Source organism: Notechis scutatus, chromosome 1 (genome assembly GCF_049901735.1).
Source record: "Notechis scutatus isolate UNSWTSFEM ecotype Mainland chromosome 1, rNotScu1.2, whole genome shotgun sequence".
Taxonomy (NCBI): Eukaryota; Metazoa; Chordata; class Lepidosauria; order Squamata; family Elapidae; genus Notechis; species Notechis scutatus.
Genome location: NC_142009.1, coordinates 32,479,672 through 32,501,556, shown reverse-complemented (window position 1 = coordinate 32,501,556; position 21,885 = coordinate 32,479,672). Strand labels below are relative to the sequence as shown.

Genomic DNA, 21,885 nt, shown 5'->3' with positions numbered 1-21,885 from the left:
GCACAATGCTTTCTCAAAACTTTCTGAAGCCTTGCAACAAGGCCACTACAAAGAGTTGGCTCAACATGATGGCATTGATTTCAGCAACCCTAATTTAGTTTACAATGCAGAGAAAGAATGATAACGTTCTGCATTTTTTAAGAGCGTGCAATATATTTTTCCCATTTATGTAGCAATTACATCCTGTTGTACATTATTATGTTTTGCTTTTATTTCTCTACAGTAAAAGATGTGTATGCTTTTGCATTTTAATTTGCATTTTAATTCATAGCAACCTCCTGTGCCAAAACCTTAAAACATAGATGAGTTTAGAACTTTGCATCTTAATTGGCGATCTGCAGCTATTCTGCCATTTCTGTATAATCAGGAAATACAAAAAGAAATATTTAAATGCCATGATTTTAAAGTTGTGGGGTAATGTGTAACAGGAGAAGCTCTGAACATTAAAAAAAACTCATCTTCATGCCTAAGAAGAAAAACAAAATGAAGCCTGTCCCTTAATTTTGCTATTCATTGTCATCGCTTTTTAAGAAAATCCATAGTATTTGATTTGAAGCGGACCTTACTTAATCATACTGATTGTGAGAAGCTGAAGGTTAATTAGAAGGCAAGTTGCTACAGTAATTTCTGGGTCATGAACCCAAAGAAAGAATATTTGGTAGTTTTACCCAGAATTGTTTATAGAGAGTAGCTGAGACTTTCAAAATTAAAAGATAATTCATTCAAATCAATTCTGGAGTACAAGTGAGTTGTGTGACCTGTCACAAGGAATATTTTCTTTTCACAATTTCTAAATTATATCCCACTTTAAAATCAGTTACTTAAGAAATAATAGTGTCCATGTGTGCACGTGCAAGTAGATACATGGATAGTTGGATGAACTGGCAGAGTGGACAGCGCTTTTCTATTGGATTGAGGCAGGAATGGAGTAGTCTTCATATGGAGTATATGGAGTAGCTGCAAATTTCTGTTTAAGATGTAATAACCTGAAACAGAACCAAAACTTTGGCTGGAAAAATTGCAATATATTAGAATTAAACAGAAAAAACATGTCTTTGTTGTTAAGGTTTATGTCAGGTTTATAGGCTGAGAGAGGAAGGATGAAAGGGAATCAAAGAATCCATTTACAAGAGTAGTTGGCATTTATGATTGGATACTACTGTGCCTATAGATATCTTAGCTGGTACTTACAAAAGCTTCAATCTACAGTTTATCTTTATTTTTATATTTCTTTTTTATATTCTTTAATTGTTTTAAAAACAAGAACCTATCAATCCATGACACACTAGCCTTCAACATCTTTATTTTTAAGAGTGACATACTAGTCAAAAAAACATTGTAAATGGCTGCAAATTAGTATATTCCACTGCTAGGAAAAAAATGTCCAGGTAATCTAGGATGGTACAGAACAACCTAACAGGTTACAGGGGATGACAGAACAATCATGAAAAGCCATTTTCTGGTAAATGAGTGCAATGTGACCAGGCCACATCCATCATAGTGAATATTTTATGAGAGCATCCACAACAAAACTGCAAAATTCAAATATGCTCATCAGCAGAAAAAAATTATTGACTATTGACCATTCCTGGTCAATAATCAAGCACACACACACACACACACATATATATATATACATATATATATTATATATTAGTGAACCTTAAAAACACACACATATATACATATTATATTAGTGAACCTTAAAAACAGGATAACCATACAAAATTGGTGCTATTTGTGTAGCAATTAACATGATAAAAAAAGAAAAATATAGCAAAAATAGGACAAATAAAGATTAAAATGTTTTTAAAAATTTACTTTTCCTATTTTCAACAGTAGATGCTCATAAATATTTATTTTGATTTGAATATAGTAGAAATACAGTAGAAATTCATACATCTCACTATAAAGGGAAAGACAGAACTCTGTCTGGATATTAACAATGGAGCCATTTTTAAAATCTGATTTTGATCTTCATAATTAACTTGGACCAGAAAGGACAGCATAAGTACAAGGTTTGCAGATCCTTCCCAAAGAGGCTTACAAAATATAACAGAGGGGAACACGGAATATGACAAGGTAGAGAGAAAAATATAAACAGGAGATCAGCTTGCAACAATTATATTCCTTGGAGGTGTGCTTTATATAGTATGGTTGTTTTGGTGAAGACAGCTCTCAATTGGTTAATTCTTCTGGAAATTTCCATTCAAGATAGAATAAGATAGCAAGAAAATACAGGAATTAAGGAACTGCGGTATTGTAGCCAATTGGAGATGAACTAGTTCTCTAAACTGAAGGTTTAGAGAAATGGCCAGGAAAAAAGCTAGGCAAAGTAGTAGAAGGCTAGCAAGATCTAAATAGAGACCAAATATTAGGATGATTAATTTAGGTCTTCTAATTGTCTGCCAGAACATGAGAGGAGGAGGAAGACAAGGCAGTGACAGCAGAAAAGCTTAAAATTTAAGCAGCATAAGCCTGACTATTGTTTTTCCTCTGCTCATTTCTGAATTACTAGACCTGCCAAAATAGTAACTTCCTCCTCTGCTCCTTTCTGCATGTTGCATAAATTAGAAGATAAATATTACAATTATTTTAAACCTAGTGTGTTCTCAAATAAAAAAACAATCCCTTTGAGAGGGAGTGAGTATTCAAGGAGGTAGAAGCTGTATCTAGTTGTTCAGCTTGGCTGAATTGCAAGAGACAGCTCATAAACCTAAAAGACACATTTTTATAGAAGACGGGTTGGTTTGTTTAATTCACAATTTGATTTTTTTTAAGTGAAATATACAGCGTCACTGTAAAACACCTGCTGTTCCCAGCTTCATCATAATGTGTAATGTAGTGGAATTAGCAATAGAAATGCAGTTAATTGCATTTCTTATTATGAGTGGATAATTTATATAAGGGTGGATATAAATTTTGGTATTTGCATTTTCTAAGTTGTTTATAAGGTTAATTAAATATGTTCTTTCTCTACTGTCTCCCTCCTGGGGGAGAAAAATAATACTTACCAGACCAAATTAGTCTAAGAACCTTGTCAAATTCCCTAAGTGGATGCAAAGAAGGTGTGAAGAAAGGAAGATATTAACATTTATAGTACATATCTCAGCTTCAGCCTCCAAAAGTTTGCCTGAAAACCTGAATGGACTCCCCATATTTACATATTGTATTTCTGAACCTGTCCAGTTTGCCTTTAATATACACTGATTGTCAATCAGACCAGTAGAAAATTGGCTTTTTCTGTGAAGATTTCATGTTTAATGGAACTCCTTTCTCATGGGAGATATATCTGGAATCATCAACCAACCTTTTAAGCAGACCTTAAAAGTTACCTGTTTTGAATTGTTTTTCACAAAGTGGCTAGGGGGATTTCATAAAAATTTCTTCATTCATAAATCTGATGGTTTTAAATTCTATTAATTGTTAAATATACCATTTATGAGTGTATTTCTAGTCAATGAAACCTCTCAAATGGATAAATCCTGTAAGTGTGATATTACAATTTTCCCTCACTCTTAAATCTTTCCTGTTTCTTTCATTGATTATTAAACAATTGTGGGCTCCTGCCTCATTTGTCTGATGGTTTCTTAAGCCATATTGTTTCCCACTTTTTTCAAGGTTGTCCATGCATTCCATTACTTCATGTTAGACGTTCTACTTTGAGAATATGGATTAGGAGAAATCCAGGTTGAGCCTAAAAACACCTTTGTGGCTCTCGGCACAAGAAGCATTTTAAAGGCAAGAAATAATAGGCAAATACAAATAGTTGACTTATTGTGAGATACTAGAATTTTGTCACAAGGAGTACAAAATAAAATAAAGGAACATAATTGCCAATGGTTTCCTTATTTACAGTTATTAGAAAGATTTAAAGAAGATGAAAGAGTTTATGGTTCTGAACATTGTAAGACTGAGTTTGAAATGGATTTATTTATTTATCACATTTATACACTGTCACTTTCACTATTAAAGTGAATCTTGGTTTACAGATTAAAAAATCTATAAAATCTATACAACACCCCCCCCCAAAAAAATCAAAAGACTACATTAAAAAGAGTTTAAAGGACAGAAGTAAAAAGACAGAGGCAGTGGCCTAAGTCATTGATTATCCCAGGGTTGCATATTGCCCTTACATCCCCATGCCAGTTGACAGAGTCAAGTTTTAACACTCATGCAGAAGGCCAAAAACATGGGGGCCAGCCTCACCTTAGGGGGCAGAATGTTCCATAGGATAGAGACAGCATCAAAGAAGGATCCCTTCCTGGACATTGCCAGTCAAAATTCTCTAACTGACAAGATCCATAACATGCCTTTTCTGCCCAAGAGATGGTCCCTCAGGTAACCATGCCATGGCCCAAGCCATGAATTGAACATGTACAAATTATGAGTGTATAATTCTTAAAATGTATAATTTTTACTGAAATTTGAAATAGAGCAGGGGTGTCGAACTCAATTTCATTGAGGGCCGCATCAGGATTGTGTTTGACCTCAGGGGCCAGGGTGGGCATGGCGGGGGTGGGGGTGGCCAGTTTGACATCATTCATGTCGGGAGTGCCTGTGGCGGCCTGAGCACTCTTCCAGCAAAAACAGGCTCCTGAGCTCCATTTTTGGGTGTGATAGCCTCCTGCAACCCTCTGCCAGCAAAAACAGAGCTCAGGAGGGCTGCGGGCCGATTCTTTGTGGTTTCCAGGGTGGTCCCATGGGCCAGATCTAAGCACCCCATGGGCCGAATCTGGCCCATGGGCCTTTAGTTTCACACCCCTCAAATAGAGGAAGAACCAGATTAAAGAATGTATGATAAGTTGGACTAAAATTTGGGGTTATAATATATAGATGAAAAAATGAGAAAATAAATGGTTGAAAAGGACTAAAATTTACGCTGTTATAATCTTAAAAAGAACTTTTTTTAAAAAAAAAGATGTATTACTCATATATATCTATACTGTATAGCGGGGGTGTCAAACTCATATTGTTATGGCATCATCATATGATGTACCGTGACTTTTTCCCCTTTGCTAAACCAGGCGTGGGCATGGCCAGTACATGACGCATGCAACCCATGGGCTGTGAGTTTGACAGCCCTGCTGTCTCCCCAAACAGCAAGATGGGTGGTATAAATTTAATAATAAATAAAATGTCACCAGAGAAACTGTCTAGGATATATAAAGTCATTTCAAGTACATATTGGAAATGTAAACAACAAGAAAGGATGTGTTATCATGCTTAGTGAGTATGTAAAAAAGCTAGAAAACTTGGGAAGGATGGAACTCCAAAATAAAATTTTGATGATTGAACTGGAGTCTGTTCAATGGAAGTACAAAAAAATATGGGTTTTAGTGTATGTCAATACACTAAAACCCATATTTTTTTTTTAAACAAGTTTTATTAATTTTTAAAACACACAAATTATCATTATTCATTACATGTTTAAACCTTTTTTCATTGTAAATTTAACAAGTCAGATAAATTATGATTCTGTTTTAAACCATTTCCATATAACATACAAAAACCTCTTATTCAATTTCTCTTTACTTCTCTTTACTCTTATTCAATATCATTATTATTATTTCATCTATTTCTTTCTGACTTAGTTACCATTATTCTCATTCTATATTTCTGCAAGCTTTTACTAATTCTCCCCCCAAAAAAAACATATACACACAACACACAAAACATAAAAAAATCTTTTGGAAAGTAACTTGGACCCAGGTATCTCTCTCTTCATGGACTTCAATTATCTTCATGCTCATCTTACATATCATTACTTATTTTATTTACCATTCTAAGTCTTCTATATTAACTTCTCCACATATTTCACTCTTCTTAATTCTATCTTAATTAATCATCTTAGTTTGAATCATTATATTTGTATCTTTTGTCCATTTTTATCGTCCCTTTGTCTCATTCCTTATAAAAAGAAGAAAATAAGTTTCTCCTGAAATCATTAATCAGAGTATGATGCCTTTCTATCTCCCCCTAAATTAATCAAATTAACCTTTAAGATAACATCCAATACCCAATCCGATTTTGCTTGGTACATTCTATCTAACTAGTACATCCAAAATAATTAAATACATAATTAGACAATAAATCCAAATATTAAAAACAAATACTATAATAAAAATTTTATAATAACATCAATACCATAATCTTATTAAACTCTTTAATTAAAACAGTATTCTAAACCTCCCCTATTATTAAATTTTAAAGCCAATCATTATTAAACATTTTAACATTTTAATCTCTTATCAACTCTTAAACCATTACAATACTACCATCTCATCTTATGTACCTTGCAAAATCGTTTTGAAAAAATTATACTTTATCCATTATCCATAAAAAATCCTTTTTCATTTAATTTCAAAACATTGTAGCTTTTCTCCACCTTTTCCCTTTCTTTCTTCTCCCAACAAACCTTTCTACCCCCTTCTTCTAGCCTCTGCCTTACTGGCTTCCCTTCTCTGTCGTGTTCCTTTTCCTTTTGTTTACTATCATCATATTGATTTTGCACCTTATTTTTCCCTTTCTTAAATGTTTTTTTAGATCTTAAGTCCTTTAGTTCTCTTCTTTTCTCTCTTCCTTCTTTCTTGATCAAATTCTGAGATTCATTAAAAATGGCTCCTTCCTTTCTTTCTTGTTCCTCTGCTGTCTTCATCTGTTGTAATGTTTGTTGATAGTTAGTAAGCGCCATTTCTAAAAAAAGGAAAGCTTCTTCCACACCATCTTTACCATTTTTTTTGCTTGTTCATATTCTTTTCTTAGTTCCTCAACAGAAAAAGCCATTATAAATCTTTTCTTTTCTTTTCCCCTTCTTTCTTCTTACAACAACCAGAATATTCCAAAGAAAATAAAGAAAATAAAGCAGTCCCAAAGTTATCAGTCAGTCCAAACCAAGGCAGAGTTCTCACTTTCTCCTTCTGGGGTAATATCAATCAAAGAGAAAGAAAGTCCAAATCTGTTTAAAATCTTATTGCAATATATTCTAGTCTTCAAATCCTTAAGGCATCTCCTCCAACAAAGTCTTAGCATACAAATATTTTCTTTTTAATCCTCTCTTCCCACTCATCGCTTAAAACCAATTTTCACCTAAAAAAATAGGTTTCTTAATATCCAGTTATTTATTCCGTAGGAAAAGAGGGTAAGCTATCCTTTCAGCACCATCAAACTGCCGCTTTTTCCTCTTCTGGCAGGTATTATTTAGAAAGTCATACTTTTCAGGAATTTTATTAAATATGTCTTAGAGTCCTAGGAGCCAAGAAAAACTTTCTCCTTTCAAGCACTTTCTCCACTTCCTCCTGCGCATTCTTACCCGGCTGCCAGCTTCTTTGTGGCGGCCATTACAGACCGCCACTGCACCGTCCTGGGAAAAGGGGTTCTACCGGCCGGGGAGGGGTCTGCAACACCCCCAAACCCCTCTCCGGATCCCCTACCTTCAGCTGCCCCTGCAGGGTGGCAGCCTAGCTCGACCCGTCTGGGTCGGAGCCCCAAAACGGCTAGCGCGGCAGGGATCGCGCAGCTTTGCAAATCCTGCCGCTCATGGCCGACAAACCGGAAGTCCCCAAAACCCATATTTTTTTGTACTTCCATTGAACAGACTCCAGTTCAATCATGTATTACTCAATACATATATAGCCATCATGCTGTACCTTTTCAAGGTAAGTACATTATGGAGAGCACAGAAAGGAGCAAAAAATAATAATCCAAATAAATTAAAGGCATAAAATTCAAGAAAAAAAAACCTTGTATATGATGAAAAGTAGAAGGTTGTAGATTATCTGTGTTATGTTTAATTAGGTGTTTATTATTTAATCTTATTTCTATTAGTTTATATCAGGGGTGGAATTCTACTGGTTCTGACCGATTCTATAGAACCCCTTGTTAACTTTCTAAGCAGTTCGGAGAACCGGTAGTTAGAAGAAATCTCCTTTTGTTTTTTTCCACCCTTATTACATTCTTGGCAGTATGCCTAGACTTACTGTCTCCGAAGGAGGTTTTTTTCTTTCCTGATACTTTCTTAAAGTGGAAGGGTTGTTTTAAGCTTTTTACACTGCTGTTGGGAGGAAATACTCCCCTGGAAATACTTCCAACTGGCATGCAATGATCAGCACTTTGAAGAAATAATTGAATAATGAAGCAGAGCTGCAGAAAGAAGCTTTTTAATGACAAGGAACCAAGATTTATTTATTTATTTATTTTATTTTTATTTGTCAATTGCTTACAAGATAATAGGTATAAGTAAAAATATAGTTATGAATACATGGATAAATATAAGAAAAATAAAAAAATATAAAAGAAACAATAGGACATTTTGTGATGAGTGACATTCAGCAAGGCTTCTCGGCTAGCTAGAAAGATTGACATTCAAACATGAGTTTACATACCCTTTCTGAATTTTGGTCTAAAACTGGTTTTTGGTGAAGTTTAATTTTGTGCTTGGTGTCATTTAATCCTGTGTTTATTGATGGGATAATTTTCCCTATTCAGCTTTGTTTGGAAGGAAAAAGATTAATCTCTGTTCCTGAAAAGAAACTGGGTTAAGAAATCTGGCTAGTTGCTGTGTCTATTTGTTCTGGTAATTGGTTTAAAAAGCAACAGCTACTATTGTGATTTAATTATTTGTATTGTATTTGAATTTTTTCCTGCCTCATGGTTTCTTTTTCTATCTGGGGAGGGGGTCTTCCTTCACTGCTTTAGTGGTATCTGGCACTGTCCTTTTGGGGTGTGCTTCCAAGAAGCAGGATACAAGGTTGGCACTGATTTTTTACTGCCTTTCTGGGGGGCATGTGACCTTTCCTTAAATCTGGATAATTTCCTTAGGATATCTTGTGAGGTGGGTGAGACCAGCTGGTATAATGGTGCAAATGGATCTAAGGATTGCTTCTTCTGGGTGTGCTCTTTCTGGAGAGCTTAAATGATCTCTCTGCTAAAGGGTTTCACTTTATGAGCAAGAGTTGGCTGCTGATAGTTATTGCATTTTAACTATTTTAATTCCTCAAGGTGCTCTGGCATCCTGCCTGATTTGTAACTCCAGCTTGCAGGTATTTTTAATCTAATGATTGGTATTTAGAGCAGCGTTTTGCAAGCAAGGAAGCTTTTTGTATTTTTGTACAGGTAATCCTTGACTTACAACAGTTCATTTAGTGACCATTCAAAGTTACAATGCTACTGAAAAAAGTGACTTATGACCGTTTTTCACATTTATGACCATTGTAGCATCCCCACTGTCATGAGATGGCAGGCGAGGAGAAGTGCCCCTTGACGTGAGTGACATCGAGTTGGCCATGCCCACCCAGTCACATAACCACCAAGCCACATTCAACAATTAAGCCACGCCCACAGAACCAGTTGTTAAAAAATTTGAATCCCATCCCTGGTTTATATATATATTGAACTGTTTTATTCCTTGTTTTTGTTCCTCTTTAACACAGGAAGATCTCCAATGTAAATCCCACTATTGTCAAACCCACACTGAGTCCAGTTAGATTTAATACGTATATATGTATGTGGACAAGGTTAATACATCATATCAATTGAGGAAAATATTTGTAGCTCATGGTTGGAAAAAAACAACCAAGCTCAGAGAGCATCAAGGACCCCTCATTAATACATCATGCTAAGACATACTGCAGCCTGGTTCACTTGACAGTGATTTGTGTATCTATGGCTATATATATTGGATAAACATAGCCAACCAAGATTAAATAAACATGTCTATTGCTGTGATATTGCACATTCTTGCAAATATTTCTTATGACATTAATGCCAATATGAGCAAACGAAGTTAGATGGACAGCAGAATGACCTGTATTACTTTAGTTTCCAGGCAATCATGTCAATACAAGTGATGAAGGTATAAACAAACTCCTGAAAATCAAGAAGAAAGTTTTTTAAGCAAGGCTCTTTCTTGCTGTGGTGGTTGATCACAACTATATTTATCTGAAAGGAAAACTAGGTTATTTCTCCCAAACATTCACCTTTAAATTGAGAAGATTATGTCTCATTTATGGTAAACAGTTTGGTGCTAAAAAAAAAATCTCTTAGAGATATGATTTAATTTTAAAAACAACCGTGTGTTTTAATGGACTCCAGTTTACAGCTATTTAATTCTTGAAAATTACAAAATTTTTGAATTATTTGTTTTATACATACAGTATTTGCCCAATTAACATTTCTAGTCATTTATTTCCATTTCCTGGACAGAGAGATCTCTCAAAATGATGCACTGGAAACCATAGAATCAGATGTTTTCTCCCACCTGCCCAAGCTTTATGAAATGTAAGTAATAAATGGAACTGAAAATAGAAAATCTCATTAAAAATGTAATGAACTAATTGATGAAATTATATAAATGTTTTTATATTTATCAAAAGAAAAGGGGGCAAAAGTCTATTTCTATCCAACCATTGGTAACTGCCATGACCTCTTTTCCTCGCAGCCTGAAAAAAATGCATTTTTTTATTTTTTTAAAAAATAGAAATTAGCCCTTGGCTGCCATTTCTTCACTTCTAGACTGAGTAGAATCACTATAAGGCATCATCCACCAAACATTCTCATGGAGGGTATTATGAAGGTATGGTACCATCACTGAAAAAGCTGCCTCTTTTTTCCTGCTTGCTTAATATTGAAAATGGTGGCACTTGGGAGAAGCTTCAAATAATAATCTAAGATGATAAACAGTTTCAAAAGGGAAGCATTGAAGCCCTGATATACTCAATGAGTTGTAAGGAATGATGGATTTGGAGTAAAGAAAGGAATTGCCAGATGGATCATAATCCTTGAACAGGTAAATTTTTAAGCTCTGGCCAAAATCAAATTCATAAACTCAATTTATGGTTAACTTATCATATTATAAGTTAATCCTTTAATAAGAACAGATCAATAAAAAGATACTAATAGTTTATTTACTATAAGCTTGTACTTGGGCTATAGTTATCATAAGTAAATGTACATATTAATTACACCAACATCAGAAAAGTATTTTCTGTAGGGTAATGGTCCTCAGGAGATGGTGGTGACTTCACTAGTATGCCTTTCTGTAAACATGTAACTCAATATTAAGGTTATAGTGAAATTTTATATTTGACAAGCTACATGCAGCTTGGTAAGTAAATATTGCTTACTCATTCTGTTTTCTCTCAAAGAGCAAGACTTGAGTCTTTACAATACATATTCTTATGGACATTTTTCTTTTTTCCCTATAGAAGGATTGAGAAAGCAAACAATCTTGTGTATATCGATAGACATGCATTCCAGAATCTTCCTAGTCTCAGATATTTGTAAGTTTATGATTTATGTAACTGTTTCAAATCAAGTTATTTTTACATACAGTGTTATTTTTGTTTTCTCTACACAATAACCATCCAGTCAATTTCTTTCATGTAATTAACACAACTGCTCCTGTTGTGAAACCTGTTCATAGTCCCAGTTCAAAAATGAAAGTTTTGATGATGGCAGTATTATTTTATTTCTGGTTCTGCAGCTTATGCATTTACTGCTATATTTTTTTAGTGTTTGTAGAATTTAACTGTGGGAATAAAATGGAATTGTCCCTTGGTAAGTGTGGCAGCTTCTTCCTTCTCCCATTTCTGTATATGAAACATGTTGTAAGCTTCTAAAGCCTTTTGGGAAAAAGTAAACAGAATAATTATAAGAACTGCTAGTCACTATTAGAAATATATCTCTAATTCTGTTATGTTTAAGGAGCAAAGGGCAATTCTGCTCTTCTCTTTGCTACCATAATGATCCACATAATGATCCAGAACAGCATTCTGGTTCTAAGAGGGTTTGTTTTTAATGTACTCCGTTGACTTAATTGAAGCCATAGTGCTCTTCTGTCTAGAATAGATATTTGCAGTGAAGCAGAGGTGGTATTCAGCAGGTTCTGACAAGTTCTGGAGAACCTGTAGTGGAAATTTTGAATAGTTCAGAGAACTAGAAAATACCACCTCTGACTGGCCCCGCCCCCATCTATTCACTGCCTCCCAAGTCCCAGCTGATTAGCTGGGTCTTCTTTTGTTGCCCTGCACAGGAGAACGGAGCTGGAAAGCAGGTTAGTGGGGTGGAGAGGGAATGGGATTTTGCAGTAACCTTCCCCCAGGAGTGGGGTGGGAATGCAGATTTTTACAGTATCCTTCCCCTGCCACGTCCACCAAGCCATGCCCGCCAAGCCAAGCCACGCCCACAAAATCAGTAGTAAAAAAAAATTGAATCCCATCACTGTAGTGAAGGGATAGTCAACCGGAAAAAGCCTGCTAGCTCCTTTACTATCTTCTTACCATTCTGTGGTTACTGTCAGATATTGGAATAGGAATTAGCACTTTTCATGTGCATCAAAGATTCATTCGTGCAGCACTGCCTACAACAGATGCTCTCTTTTTCCCAAGTAGCTCATATATTCTTTCCATATATGTATTAAACTTGGAAACAGGCAAATGTTAATGATAGAAAACAAAGGCTACATATCCTTATGGTTGAAGAAACAAGCTTAAGGATATAATAGCCTTTTTTGTTGTTATTGTTTCACTTTTCACAACCAAAGGCCTTTTTTTTTTTTAACCGCTGCCTTAATTTGTGATGGAGATACAAGAAGTCAGGCTCTGTTTGATTTGGGGAATTGTGACCCATTCGATACTACCATTCCTTATTTGAATTCCTAAAAACTGTGGTCAATACCTGAGGCGAATTCTACAATTTGTATTGTGGGGTTTTTTTTTTAAATTATTTTTGGCACTGCAAATGCTATGCCAGACCAATTCCTTCCCAGTTTTATTTCACACTGATCAGTTGATGAGATATAATGAAAAGGCAAAAGCACCTCAGCATTTCATCACAGCATTACACACTCCACTGAGAAAACTTGAGTGGCTTTTTAAAAACTTAATGAATAAAGAAAAGGGACAGAGCTGCAGATACCAGTGCAAAATTTAATTCTCCATTTCTTTCAGGCACCACATTATTTATTATGCACTATGCCATATCTTTAAACTTTTGTGTTGGAAGGAAAGGTGCCAAAAAGGGGATTATTTGCTTATTGTTTTTTGCAGTCATACAGTAGCAATACATCCTTGACTTACAACCACAATTGGGATTGGAATGTCAGTTGATAAGTGATGTGGTCATTAAACTGGATCTGATTTTTATGAACATTTTCACTGCAGTCATTTAGCAAATCTCATGGTCATTAAGTGTAAGCTAGAGAACCATATTCCTTGAGAAAATCTATGTGATTGCCAAGAAATTTATTTTGAATTGTTTACTTTATGAATAAATATAATCTAGTCCAGGGGTCACCAACCTTTTGGACCTCAGGGACCACCAAACTCATAATTTTAGATCCCAGGACCACTAACCGGTTCTGTGGGCATGGCCTAATTTGTGGGTGTGGCTTGGTGGTCATGTGACTGGCCAGGCATGGCTTGTATGTAAATATTATAAATATTTACATAAATATTATAAATATTTACATAAATATTGAATTTTTTTTATTAAAAAAGAGTAACTTTTACCCAAAATCAGGCAAAGCAGGCAGGCAGATTGAGTTGCTCACAGAATCACAGATTCATTCAGAGATCTATCTATCTGCCATTGGCTAGTTCAGTCTGTCACATAAAATTTGCTTGCAAGCAAACTCACAAAATTAACTCACAACACACCATGCATGTAAATATTGAATTTTTTATCGAAAAAGAGCAACTTTTACCCAAAATCAGGCAAAGCAGGCAGATTGAGTTGCTCACAGAATCATTCAATGATCTATCTATCTGTCATCGGCTAGCTAAGTCTCTCAAATTTGCTTGCCGTGAGTCTGCACTGAATTTGCTTGCAAGCAAATCCTTCAGTCCTAAGGGAGGTTCAGCTGTGCTGAGCCGAAGATCTAAAGATTAGCTAGAAAGCAAGAAACCCAATCATTTCCTGCTTCCTAGCTAATCTAAATCTCCTAGCACAGCAGAACAGATGATGGTCGGAAAAAGGAAAAATAGCAACTTAGCAGGCAAGTTTACCGGGTAAGGAGTGAGTGGGCGGGGAGGGTTCCCACGGGCCATGTGGGCTGAGCAGCCTTGTGTTTCTCAGCAGCCTGGATTAATTGCCTTGGGGGTGTGCTCTGGGGGTGAGATTTCTCTGTGGACTACCAAAATTTTCTCATGGCCCACCAGTGGGCCACGGCCCACCAGTGGGCCACGGCCCACCAGTTGGTGACCGCTGATCTAATCATTTTCATAAAACACTACAGATAGTCTTCTACTTGCAACTACAATTGAGCAGAAAATTTATGTTGCTAAAGTGAGAAATTTGTTAAGCCCCATTTTACAACTTTTCTTGCCCCGTTTGTGAAGTGAATCACTGCAGTTGTTAAATTAGTAACGCCATTGTTAAGTGAATCTGGCTTCCCCATTGACTTTGCTTGTCAGATGGTCACAAAAGGTGATCTTATGACCTGGGACACTACAACCGTCATAAGTATGAACCAGTTGCTATTCATCTGAATTTTGATCACGTGATCATGGAGATGCTGCAATGGTCATAAGTGTGAAAAATGGTCATTAGTCACTTTTTTCAATGCCGTTTGAATAGTCACTAAACAAACTATTGTAAGTTGAGGAGTACCTATAGTCATTCAGTCCACAGACCTGATAACTGTATGTGAAATAGGGAGAGCTGAAAAAAATAAAAGAAACACAAGCAGCTTCACCATTGGATAGATATTCTTAGGAAGTCACTCAGCCTGGCCACATTCTGGCATACTGAGTAAGACAAGAATAGGTTTGCCACGCCTCCTTCTGAGATGCAAAGAGCAGAATGTCATCAGTATTCAAAGGCTCTTGGCTGTTGTGCTTAAAAGACTTCCTTTGCATGCTGTTTTGCTCTCAAGCAAATGCTGTGAGGATATGAAATAAGTCAGATAATAAACCGCTATTAGACTGTGAATGGCAAGAATGATGGAAACAGTGCAGAACATTATGATACTGATTGGAAGGTTGGCTTTGGAATGGAACTAGTTGTTCCTTATGTTGGATATGTGACTTACTGCCACATACTCATTAGTCCCTCTGTGACACAAGTTCTTTGCTGCTTCTTTTCATATTTCAAGAATCTCGTAAGTGTGAGGACAAAACTTGCTTTTCCCCTTTTAGTTTCACATGTTGTAGCTGAGAACTATGCAGCATATCTGTATAAAGTTATTTACTGAAGTCATAAATAATGTCAGTGATAAGATCACAAGATCATCCTGGGACAGCCTTCTTCAGTCTAGTACTCTCTGGGATTATAAATGCCATTTTTTTTAACTATTCTTGCTATCCTCCAAATATATTGAATTAACAGCAGAGGTGGTATTCAGCAGGTTCTGACCGGTTCTGGAGAATTGGTAGCAGAAATTTTGAGTAGTTTGGAAAACTGGCAAATATCACCTCTGAATGGCCCCATCCCCACCTATTCTCTGCCTCCCAAGTCCCAGCTGATTGGCTGGGTCTTCTTTTGTTGCCCTGCACAAGAAAATGGAGCTGGAAAGCAGGTTAATGGGGTGCGGAGGGAATGGGATTTTGCAGTAATCTTCCCCTGGAGTGGGGTGGGAATGGAGATGTTACAGTATCCTTCCCCTGTCATGCCCACCAAGCCATGCCACGCCCACCAACCCATGCCCACAGAACCAGTAGTAAAAAAAATTGAATCCTATCACAGATTAACAGTAAACATTCTGGCTTGCTGTGACACAACTGAAGGGCATCCATGTTGAGAAGGCATTTCTCATAAGTCCCTCCTTCCTCCCACAGCTAATTATGACTATATATTTTCTCTTCTTTTAGGTTAATATCGAACACTGCCATCAGATTTTTGCCTGTTGTTAACCAAGTACACGCTTTGCACCAAGTTGTGTTGTAAGTTTTTCCTGGATATTTTTCCAGCTTTAATTTTAGGAACATATATTGCGTGTCTGTGTGTGAGAGAGAGAGAGAGAGAGAGAGACAGACAGACAGACAGACAGACAGACAGAGAGTAAAGCAAAGAGAAATAGTTTAAGGAGATTCTCAGTCATCCAGGTCATAGTTGTCCCAAACGTGCTTTTTCAAGAGGCAACTGGACTTTCTTGTTTTTCTTTGAAGATGTATCACTGGAAACATCACTGGTAGCTTTCAAGAAGAGACTGGAATGCCATCTCTCAGAAATGATGTAGGGTCTTCTGCTTGGGCGAGGGGATTGGACTAGATGACCTACAAGGTCCCTTCCAACTCTATTATTCTGTTCTGTACTTCTCATCCAAGAAGCTTTTTCAGCTCTGACTGAATGGTGGGAATGGAAGAATTTATATTCCTATTATACTCAAGGAGTATAAATCCTTCCATTTCCCCACCATCTAGTCAGAGCTGAAGAAGCTTCTTGGGTGAGAAGCGAAACGTCTTCAAAGAAAGTCCAGTTGCCTCTTGAAAAAGCAACTTTGGGAAAGAGAAATAGGAGACATAAATTAAAATAGATTCCATCCAAATTACAGTTTAGCTCATACAAATCTTCAACAGAACAAAATCTCAGATTTTAAACTTGCAACACAAAAATGAAAATAGAAATTGATAGGGGATAATACATATTTTATTTCTGGAAACTCTTGAGTACTGTATATCCACTGTATCCATGGATAATTACAAAAGTTTCAAAGTGAATATACCTTCAGAATTGACCAATAGATCAAATTAAAATGATGTAGCTATGTAAAATTATTTTTAGTAAGATGCAGTTATCAACATCATGTGAACATACTTCCGGTTATGCAGGGACTTCCTCTCCGTCTCTTTCACATGTACCTACATGCTCTTCCCCAGATCTGCTTCAGAGAGCTCCTAGCCTTCTCCAGTGCAAGCACTGGGACAAGGCAAAAAGCTGCAGAGGGAAAGAGCAACTCATTCTCCTTATATCTGTTGTAGCAATAAATAATACACACCACTGGAATTCATGGATAAAATACTTTTGAAGACAACAAAGCCATTTTGTGCATGGAAACTACTTAGCATTAGCATTTACACAAGAATAAGTTCCCAGAAGAAAATAGGATTTATCTTCAAACTCTCTCTTTAAAATCAGACTTTGACCTTTCTTTGTTAATTTCAAATTCTGTTATGCTAATAGTGATTCATAGCAGAGACAGTATTATGTGTGGTGATTTCCAGTTGGAGGTTCAGCCACACACAAAAAAGAACTTTGCTACATACCAGAATTTTAGTCCTCAAAAAAGTTTTATTAGTTGTTATATAAAGTATTTATTATATATTTGCATTTTTGTATGATTGTAATTATGCTCTCACTTCATTTTGACTTTGGTATCTACTACTATAAAATCTTTCCTCCCCCCTACCTCCCAAAAACTGCTAAAGTTTAAGGAATGAGAAAGAAGAGGTGCTGCCTTGTATTTTAACAACACAGTATGAAAATCCATGTTTGTATCCCTTCCTTTGTCTTTTCTTTTAATCTCAGAGATATTCAAGACAACATAAATATTCGCAAAATTGAAAAAAATTCTTTTCTGGGCCTAAGTTCTGATCGTGTTGATATGTAAGTTACATCTGATTTTATACACATACATGTTATTTATTTTTTGCCTGTTTGCATGTATGTTAATCTTTCATAATCTCAGAAGTTTTAAAATTGAGATTTATGAACTGTTATTCAAATGTATTGTATTAAAATAGTGCTGTCTTGAAAAAAAGGAAACAAGAAAATGCCAATTTCCTTGACAAATAAGGACATCTGAGCAATAAAAATCACCTTAGCTTCTATTGTTGCTGATTTATCCAGCTCTATCTCTTTTATTACCAGTTTCTGCTTACAGCATGTCCTATATGGTACTCCTTCTTCCATGTCCTCATTTTCTCAAGTTTATACTGCTTAACCTACATTTTTTTTAAAATGCAGATGCTATAGTGGGCTTTGGATTTACTACAGCTTTCCAACTGATTAAATTTCATGGATGTGAAAATAGGCTTCAGTGCTGGCAGAACTGAATTGCTTTACTCCTTTTGCATTCAGTGTCCCCCCCACTTTCTTTCTCAGTATGAAGCACATTTAAAAATTAATGATGCTCCCATTCCTTCCCCTTTTCACATGCCAAGACACTCTCATATCATTCAAGTGCCACTCAAAGTCAGCAGGATGGCTTCTTATTTCCTGTCAGCTCCCAACATTCTCTTCCTTCATTAAACGATGGGGAGAGCAGCTGATTATTTGATACACTTGTGCATAATGTTAATATATCATTACTGGCTACTTCACAGGACAGTGTCATGCTGCCTGCTTGGAACCTTTTGCATTGTGCAGGAGCAATCATGTCTTTTAGTAAATCAGCGTGCAGCCTTGACACTTCTGTCTATTGGGCATAACAGAATATATGTTATATATTATATATATATGAATGTGGCCAAGCAGATGCCTGCTTTCTCCCGCTATCATTATGAGAATGGCCAACATTTGCTTGTGCCGTTTCCAGAAGCTTCATTCAGAGATGCTTTCTGGCCAAGGACAAGTTAAATAGAGTTCAATCTGGGTGGTTTGGGCACTTCTCTGTCCCTCTTTTGCAACATGTTACATGTTCCTGTCTCTGTTTTATCTCTACTTGCATAAAACAGTGGGTGGGGGAGGATTCCTTATGACTGTTTTCTAAGCTGCTAAAATAATAGATTCTTCTGAGTTGGTCAGCATGACCTTCTGCAAGATCCTGTCCAATTCTGTACTACTGAACTCTAAGATTTTGGTAAAGTATTGCTGTGAGCAGTGCCTCTTAAAACCAGGAAAAAGGCAGCTAATTGCAGGCAAAATTCAAGCATGTGGTCTAATAAGGTGCACATGATGAGCAGTGATAAATCTTCCATTTTCCTCACTGAAAAGAAGGAAGATTAAGAAAGGTCCATGTGTGTAGTAAGAAGTTAATTTGCATTGCAACTGGTTCTAAAAACAAGCCTTACCAATTTACTTGGCTCGCTGCAAGAAATCCTATGACACCGTAGAACAGTTTCTGGAGATCTTGTAAGAGGCATGAATCAAGTGTTAATGCTGGAACTCAGCTTCCATCTTAATTGGTTCCTTCATGTATTTATTCATTTTATATACTGTCTTTCAGTTCTTTGAACACTCAGTAGATTTAACAATATAGAAACACAGAATGGAAATAATATAATCATAAGGCAATTAAAACAGCAAGTGCCAAAATCATTTACATTTGATGGGCTAGGCTATATATTTTCATTGCTCTTTTAAAGGTAAAAAATGTGCTTCAAATGCAATTTTTGAATTCAATCACAAGCAGCAACCCAGGCAAAGGTCTTCTCCCACATGCTCACAATATCTTCCTGGGCACTGTCCAGATCTCCTGCCCTACCTAAATATTTTTAAAGTTGTTTTAATTAAACAAAATTAAATGCATTCCATAAACAGTCTTAGAAAATAAAAATAATGGATGGCTGCAGCTGAGCATAAGCAGGATCTCCTGTTCAGGTAAAGGAAGAAACCAAAAACCTAAGTGAAATATAAAGCAATAAAGAACATCCTGGGAACTAGTTCACCTTATTTTAGAACCTATTCTTTGAAGATCCCAGACAGCCATCAATATGATCTCAGCCATCAATATGATATGAAAGGCAGTATAGTGCAATCTAAAGCCATGTTCATATTTTAGCTATCATACTGCAGACTAAATGAGCATCTTCTGTATTCTTTCATCCGTATTATTTATAAAGATGTTAAGCAAGAAGACTCAGGAGAAAAACTTGCAGCAGATCCTTTTTCCCTGATTTCTAACCTAATGAAGATCTGCCAATGAGCATTATTCTAGTCTTCCAAGAGCCTCCTGTCAGGAAGTAATTATCTGTTGGGTGACTTCTCAATCTGAATTTTGCCTCAAAAACAGGAGTTTGTTATTTGGAGGTCCACCTCATGATTAGGTCTTCTCTCCACTGCCACAAGAGCTTATGTCAGGGCACCTGACAGTGAAGCTCTTTCTCTCTGGTTTGTCACCTCCAAAGGCATTATGGAAGATTTTTTGGTAAGCTGTGATAGATTCTGACATGTATTGAAGATGTGACACCAAAGGGCACGTGCCTTTCACTGTCAAAAGGGTAATCTCCCCTACCAAGAACATAATTGATTTCCACATCAACCTTCACACACCCTTTCGGACCTTAGATAAGTGTATCGCTTGAATGGGCAGGTTTCACTCTGGATTAGAGACCAAGTGTGAAGGATTTCTGACAGTTTAATTAAATGATTCATTGTTAACCCATCACTCAGGCTTGCCACTTTGGGTTAAAAGTGAATGAGCCTTACCAAGTCACAATAAGAGCAGGGAAAAAAAGCAAACTATGAGGGAGGAATGATAAATATAGCTGACTGTAGATTGTTTGGGTCTAAGCAAGGAGCGGGAAAAGCATATTAACTTCATTGTATCCTGAGGAACAAATTCTCAGCAGGCTTTGAGATTCCATGGGTGGATGACTTGGGTTTTATTATCATTCCATCATTTTGCTAGCACATTCCATATTCAAAGGAATAGTATATTCTAACATATTAAATGCTTGCATAGAGGAGTGGTTACAGAAGGAGGGCTGAGATTGTAAAATGTAAGTTCAGATGACCAAGAACTAGCTTAAATAGAAAGGGCTGAGAAGTGGGCTCACTAAACTAATTTAATTATCTTTGAATGCCCTTATTAGGAACGATGTAACTGAAACATAAAGAGAACATATACCTATTCCAATATGTTTACAATCTAAAATTTGCCCCAGGAAAGGAGATGAAAGCAGGGGTAAACAGGTGAACAATGCATGCCTGTTCATTTATACCTATTCATACTGTATCTATAATACATACTATAGTGCTATCTTCATATTCTACTATAAGGAAGTATGAGTAGATATAAATTATTTAAACATACATTCTGCCTCTTTTTATCCCTGTTTCCATTTCTTTCTCCCAATTCTGTGACAATGTGAGGACAAACTCTAGCAAGCAACTAACCTTTTTGTATTATATAATACCCTGTTAGTGCTAAACAAACACAGACTTTTGATATTTGAAAAATGGTAAGATTTGACTATATAATAAAATTTTACTGTAGGATCAATCTGAAAATTTTAAGTTAGTATTCTTACTGGTGAATTGCAAGCTAACTAATAAATTAATAAAATAATTTACATTGAGAAAACCAAACAAATCCAACAATACAAACAGAAAAAATTATCTTAAAACATAATTTGAAGTAGGAATAAATAGCAAATAGTTAAGAATCTCTTAACAATCAACAGACCGAGGAAGTAATCCTACACCCTCTTAACCAGAGCATGGAGATATCCCACAAAAAGTTGTTAAAAGATACATTCTCATGATTTCCTTTTATTTCATCTCTAGCCTGGTTAAAGTCACATTTAGCTATTTCAGTTTAAACTAGCATTGACATCCTCTTTTATCATGATTTTTTTTTTATTCCCAGCTTTATTATTTTTTGTAAAGAACGCAAGGCAGCAAACCATCTAATACTCCTCTTTCCTCCTCTTTCCTTCACAACAACACTGTGAGGTGGATTGGGTTGAGGGAGGGAGAGTGAGTGGCTTAAGATCATCCAGGTGGCTTTCATGGCTGGATTGGAATACACCAGGTTTCTTGTCTGGTTTCTAAACCAAACTGGCTTTCATAATCTTCAGTACTTCCTTATATAGAGAGAGTTGAAAGCCCTCTCCCCTTCATCACTGGGCATTGCCCTCCATGGCAATTTTCCTTGAGCTGCTGGATAAAAATTAGATGCCTAATATTATGCAATAGTATCTGCTATAGTAACCAACTGGTGCTTCAGAAAGTGCCCACTAGAAACTTCGTGGACTTTTTGAATTCATGGATTCACTGTTTTTTTAG

At 36.2% G+C, this 21,885-nt stretch overlaps 1 protein-coding gene and 1 long non-coding RNA gene across 2 annotated transcripts in view; one reads left to right on the top strand and one right to left on the bottom strand.

The window, feature by feature from the left end:
* LOC148132741 (uncharacterized) overlaps positions 1 to 21,885 on the bottom strand; it is a 146,792-nt gene that overhangs the window by 39,001 nt on the left and 85,906 nt on the right. The window lies entirely within an intron of this gene.
* FSHR (follicle stimulating hormone receptor) overlaps positions 4,193 to 21,885 on the top strand; it is a 32,238-nt gene continuing 14,545 nt past the window's right edge. Inside the window, exons 1-5 of the mRNA XM_087954726.1 lie at positions 4,193 to 4,341; positions 10,204 to 10,278; positions 11,205 to 11,279; positions 15,807 to 15,878; positions 17,464 to 17,541. Of these exons, the coding sequence (XP_087810852.1) occupies positions 4,193 to 4,341; positions 10,204 to 10,278; positions 11,205 to 11,279; positions 15,807 to 15,878; positions 17,464 to 17,541 (449 nt within the window). The remainder of the gene's footprint in view (positions 4,342 to 10,203; positions 10,279 to 11,204; positions 11,280 to 15,806; positions 15,879 to 17,463; positions 17,542 to 21,885) is intronic.